This window comes from Guillardia theta (genome assembly GCF_000315625.1).
Source record: "Guillardia theta CCMP2712 unplaced genomic scaffold GUITHscaffold_114, whole genome shotgun sequence".
Taxonomy (NCBI): domain Eukaryota; class Cryptophyceae; order Pyrenomonadales; family Geminigeraceae; genus Guillardia; species Guillardia theta.
Genome location: NW_005434560.1, coordinates 90,600 through 96,034, shown reverse-complemented (window position 1 = coordinate 96,034; position 5,435 = coordinate 90,600). Strand labels below are relative to the sequence as shown.

Sequence of the window (5,435 nt, the reverse complement as noted above, 5' to 3'; positions counted from 1 at the left end):
CAGGAAGCGAAGGAACATCTGAAAGCTCGTCGAGGAGAACCGGACCACGCGCCCAAAAATCCGGATCCAGGAGGGCAGCCCGAACAACATCGCGCGGGACATATCCGCAAATGGACGGTTAAAATTCACAGATCCTAGCAATTTCGCCATGAAGGCAGGCGCACCGTTGGTCAGGTAGGTTGCCGCGACGGTGGAGCCTACGACGGCCTGCCTGGTGTACAGGAGGATGGGATTCGAGGGGCTCAGGCTCTGACCAAAGGTGGCGATTTTCACGAAGGAGTGATAGAACAGGAACGACGCACGGTGCCAAGCCTCGAAGGCATTGTCGACGTTCAGGATCCCCTTCCCGCACCCCAACAGCAAAGAATGCCCCAGAGCCACCGCTGAGCACTCGGTGAAGCGCGGCCAGTCCCCACCGCTGAAGATAGCAGGGAAGAGCACCACCGCGTTGAGCGGCAGCCGCATGAAGTACAACACACCGGCCCAGGCCTCCGCCAGGCTCGAGCCGACCTCGGGCATGCGGCGCTGGCTAGGGCACAGCAGGCCCTCGCTCAGGAGAGACTGCGGGACGAGCTCACTGAACATGCTCTCGGAAGGCCCTTCGTTGGTCGTGGGGTTAATGAAGTAGACCACGTAATCAAAGCCATCGAATCCGGGGCGCGGCATCCTCGTCACAACATCGAAGCTCTGCATAGAGGCCTGCAGGACCGTGACGGCGACGTTGTATTCATTGATGTACTCCAGCCTGACCACCGACATGTTGTACAGAGCCCCGCAGTTGCTCACCTCCTGCACCCGGTTGAAGCCCTCGAAGGTCCAGGTCATCACCGCCGCCCCCGACGTCTCAGACTGGTCCAGCGCGAAGGCGTTGAACTTCCACACCCTCACCTGCCCGTAGCTGGAGTCCATCACGATGCCGAACTTCGTGGGGAGGCCCGCGCAGTACCGCGAATACGCCTCGTACACCTCCGGGTTCGGGTTCGTCGCGTAGAACACCGCCCACTGGCTCGTTGTGGAGGGGTTGTACAGCTGCGGGTAGTCCTGGTACGCGTACGGTATCCCAATAAGACTGGGCTGGAACGGCTCTTCACAGGACGGAGAGCCCAGGCAGATGTCGTTCGCGGGGATCAACCCGGGGAGATCCACCAGCCTGAAGGACAGCGCATCCTCCCCGAAGATCCTAGAGACCTTGACGCTCCACTTCCCCAGACCGTCCTGGTACGCCGTGAGCACCACATCGCTCGCAAAGACGAAGGGCTGGAACTTCTCCCGGATCGTCGGCTCGCTCTGGTCGGGAGGGAAGGCATACACCGTAGTAAGGTTCACAGAAACCCTTGAATTAACATCCGCGCTGGAGACACAGCTCTGCGTCGCCGGGTCCCAGGCGCTCTGCGCCGCCGCGTTGTACACCACGCCCTTTGGGACGGTGTACCGGACAGGAGGGCCGAATGCAAGCGGGGAAAGGCTCAGAGCAGAAGGGGATATCGACCCGACGGCGCCCTGCCCCACCCCGCAGTCCCGGAGGAGGTACTGCACCGAGTCCCTCCAGTCGTTGGCCCCGTACAGCACAATCCCCTGGTTGATCGTCCCCGTGAGGTGCAGGCCCACACAGAAGGGGTAGCAGCTGAACCCTTCAAAGCCGGGTATGCAAGAAGGGTCGGGGACCGCCGAGAAGGGGCACTGCGGCATGACGTAGATGGCAGCGTCCGCCCTCACCTCCCTGGCCACATCCAGGATATTCACCTGGGCCGCGGCACCCATCTGGTTCCAAGCACCGGGGCTGGTGCTCGTTGCAGACACCCTCGTCGCGGGCCACCGGAGCGACTCCACCTGGATCTTCAGCCTCTTGCAGGTCGCGTACTGGCTCGACGAGGGCACGGAGAAGGTCACCGGGATGCGCTGCGTCGCGTTGCTCGAGTTGACCGCCTGCTGTATGCTGTTCGATTTGAGGTAGTCCTGGATCATCGAAGCCACGGAACCCGTGGTGGAGGGCATGTTGCTCCCGGAGAGGTACGGGACGATCGCACAGGTGATCTGCGCCCCTACGCCGGGGACGTCCAGGCACTCGCACCCCAGCATCCCAGTCGTCAGGTCTCCCGCCACGTCCCCCTCGGGCAGCTCCCCGTACTTGACCGCCGCGATGCCGTACGCCGGTTCGACAGGAAAGGGCCAGTTCCTGTAAGCAATCTCCCTTGTCACTTGCTTGTAGAAGATGTTGTACTCCGTGCTGATCCCATCCGTCACCGCGTACATCCCCGGAGTCAGCCCCACCACCGCGCGGAAGTTGCCCCCGAAAAGCGCCCGGGAGTCATCGTCGCTGTAGCTCAGGGGGATCGGGACCGGGTCGCACTGCGGTGCGGAGCCGGTGAAGAGCGTCTCCAGGATCACCAGCGAAGAGTCCAACCAGTTGTCGACGGTCCTACCCAGGTACCTAGCCCCAGCTACCGAAAGGTCCATCGCCGGGCGGAAGTCCGGGGCGCACAGGATGCGCTGGTGCACGCCGAGCATCGGGAGCGTCGCACCGAACCGGCAGCGGTGCAGGGTTACGAAGGGGAGCTGCACGAACAGACCCAAAAGCGCGTTCACGATACAATGGATGCCCTTGTACAGGTTCATATCGCTCAGCGGGAATGTTAGTAAATCAATGACCGCATTCGCAGCGGGGCAGGAGAACACCACGAACCTCGCGATGTAGAGGCACATGTCGCGGAAGCTGCCCGCAGGAGTTATAAGGTCGAGGTTGATCATGCCGGGCTCGAAGCACTCCACCGAACCCGTCGCGTTCAGGATCAGGAAGCTCCCGGTGCCACCCCTGGGCACCCCGCCGAGGGGGTTCGTCGCGCACGCCATCACATTGACAAGGTACGACGAGATCGACAGGACCACCTCACCCGAGAACTTGAAGAAAGACGTGCCGAACCTAGGGAGCCACCCGACATTCACGTTGTCCGCAAGGAAGGACGGGGCCAGCACTGACAGGAACACCCCATTCACGATCCACATGATGCAGTTATACAGCGCGGTGACATGGCTAAACAGCAGCTCCACTAACTGAACCGGTAGGACGATGAAGAAGTGAATGTAGGTCCCCAGCCCGGCGTTGTAAACGTACACATACTCGGCAACCAACCCGGGAGCAAAGTCCAACACCATGCTGAGAACTGCCATGACCAGCACCAGGAACCCAAACCAGAGAAGGTTCCGCGCGATGAACCCAACGGTCATCGCCAGGACATTGAAGGCGAAGAAAAAGTAAGCAAAGATGTTCTGGAAGAACGTGCCCACGAGAGACATGGAGGCATACCTCTTGGTAGGGCGCATCGAGCGGTCCACCACCAGCGACAGCACAGAGTGAACCACCCGCTCTACCACCAGCACGAGGACCAACCCCGCCACGAACAAAAGAATATACATGCCGCACCCAACGCACAGCCCCAAATCACCCAAACCCACCGCGTAAGTCCTAAATACAATACCCGCGCCGTTCACCACGGGACAGGCTTCAACAAGACCACGAGGGGATATTCTTTCGTACTTTAATTCACTACGCAAGCGGGAGCGGGAGGGAAAGAAGGGTATACTACTCTTCGCCGGATACTCAATTCAACTCCTCCCATTCTTCCCCATCATCACTGGAGAGCTTGTTGTCCGCAGCCTTGGTAACCTTCTCGTTGGATACTTCCTTCTCCTTGCTGGGGGAAAGATTCTTCGTGTTGGCCTTGGCATTATTCACGCTGGTCTTGATACTCTTTGCGCTGGCCTTGGCATTATTCACGCTGGTCTTGATACTCTTTGCGCTGGCCTTGGTACACTTCTTCTTGCAGGGCTTAGAATTTTCGTCATCCGATGAGATAACGATCCTCTCTTTCTCGATTTGTTCAGCACTCAACTGTGAATGACTCAGATTTGTACTGAAGCTGGATGCAGGGACAGATTCCTCTTCAAGGAACGCTCTCAGCTCGGGTCTGAGTGTCCATTTTCTCCTCCATTCACGATCCATGATGGAATCAGTACCATCCAGCCCCAGCCGCGCGCTTATATAATCTCCGCGCCGTTCCCCACAAGGCAGGTTTCACCCCGCCGCGCCCCGGCGCTACATAAACGCGGGAGGACCACGAGAAGGCCAGAGGGAGGAATGAAGGAAGTCCACGATCAGGACACCAATGATGAAAACCCCAAGAAGGAACCCATGAACTGCACGAGGCTGCGAGGAGGGAGAGAGGGACGCCTTCGTCTACCCGCCGAGCAGGGACACCGCCAACGACCCAAGCATCCCACCGGGCAACTATACCGACGACGACGACCTGGACCTCGACACGACCTTCATCCTCGTCCGCGCCTCCCAGTCGCTCTGCCTCATCGTCACCTTCGCGTTCTACACCTCCCTAGTGCTCTCCAGGGCCGACGACGACGACAGAAAACAGAGCAACATCTTCTGCGTCCTGCAGACCATGGAGAGCATCACCGTCGACGCCGTCACCGTCCTCTTCATCCTCACGGGCTGCGCCGACTCCCACCACTACTGGAGTGAAGACGCCAAGCCCCTGCGCGTGCTCTACGACGTCAACGCGGAGGTCTACCCGCACCTCGCCCTGGTGAACCTCCTCCTCATCCCTTTCGGCATGATGGCGCAAGGCCTGTGGTCCAGCCCGATGACCTGGGCCATCAACCTCGGCTCGCTCCTCTACCTCTCACCCTTCATGGAGACCCAGCAGCAGGCCCACTACAGGCTCTTCAACGAGTCGACCTCCATCCTCATGACCCTCCTCCTCTGCAGGACGGCCTTCCCGCTCGTCCGCCTCGCCATCGCCACCACCGTCAGGAACTTCCCCGAGAGGCACGAGTACGTCAACATGGCCAACATCTTCTTCCAGATCTCCGTCTCGTGCATCATGACCTCGGTCAACATGCGGGACAACCACTTCTACTTCTCCTTCCGCTTCCTCCTCACCCGCTTCTCGGAGTACACCCTCGGCTGCGTCTGCTACATCTACATCAGCCGCAGGACCACCGCGGGCATCTTCCACTGGGCAGGCATCCGCGCCATCCGCTACTGGAGGCACGTCCTCTTCCTCCACTTCCTCGTGTGGGTCTCGCAGATCGACCAGACCCAGCCCTCCGACGACGCCCTCTGCGCAAGGATCGCCCTCGGAGCCCCCTGCATGACCCACTTCGACCCGGTCGTCTCCCGCGCCGTCCCCGCAGGTTTCATCCTCCTCTGCTCCCTCCACCAGGCCGCCGCCGCCGCAGACCTCCCAAGGTGGCTCTCCGAGCACCTCCCCATCGCCAGGCTCGGCCTCGTCTACCAGTACCCGGTCGCCGCCCTCCTCGCCGCACTCATGCGCCTCCTCCGCCTTGGACGCGTCGCCACCCTCTTCGCCGCACTGTCCTACCTTTTCGCATGGTTATCACCTCCGCCGCAAACCGCCGGATCC

The 5,435-nt window shown here is 60.6% G+C and overlaps 3 protein-coding genes across 3 annotated transcripts in view; 1 reads left to right on the top strand and 2 right to left on the bottom strand.

Annotated features, from left to right (window-relative positions):
- Positions 1-197: 197 nt before the first annotated feature.
- Positions 198-3,414, bottom strand: GUITHDRAFT_117651 (hypothetical protein; the record flags this gene model as incomplete). Its single annotated transcript, XM_005823066.1, has 2 exons — positions 198-211; positions 255-3,414. The coding sequence occupies 2 exons, from the start codon at positions 3,412-3,414 to the stop codon at positions 198-200; spliced, it is 3,174 nt and encodes a 1,057-aa protein (XP_005823123.1).
- Positions 3,415-3,598: 184 nt separating this feature from the next.
- Positions 3,599-4,000, bottom strand: GUITHDRAFT_145960 (hypothetical protein; the record flags this gene model as incomplete). Its single annotated transcript, XM_005823065.1, has 1 exon — positions 3,599-4,000. One exon carries the CDS (start codon positions 3,998-4,000, stop codon positions 3,599-3,601), a length of 402 nt encoding a protein of 133 aa, XP_005823122.1.
- A 451-nt stretch (positions 4,001-4,451) lies between these two features.
- GUITHDRAFT_117649 (hypothetical protein) overlaps positions 4,452-5,435 on the top strand; it is a gene marked incomplete at both ends in the record, with an annotated part of 1,218 nt that continues 234 nt past the window's right edge. Inside the window, one exon of the mRNA XM_005823064.1 lies at positions 4,452-5,180. Within this exon, the coding sequence (XP_005823121.1) occupies positions 4,452-5,180 (729 nt within the window). The remainder of the gene's footprint in view (positions 5,181-5,435) is intronic.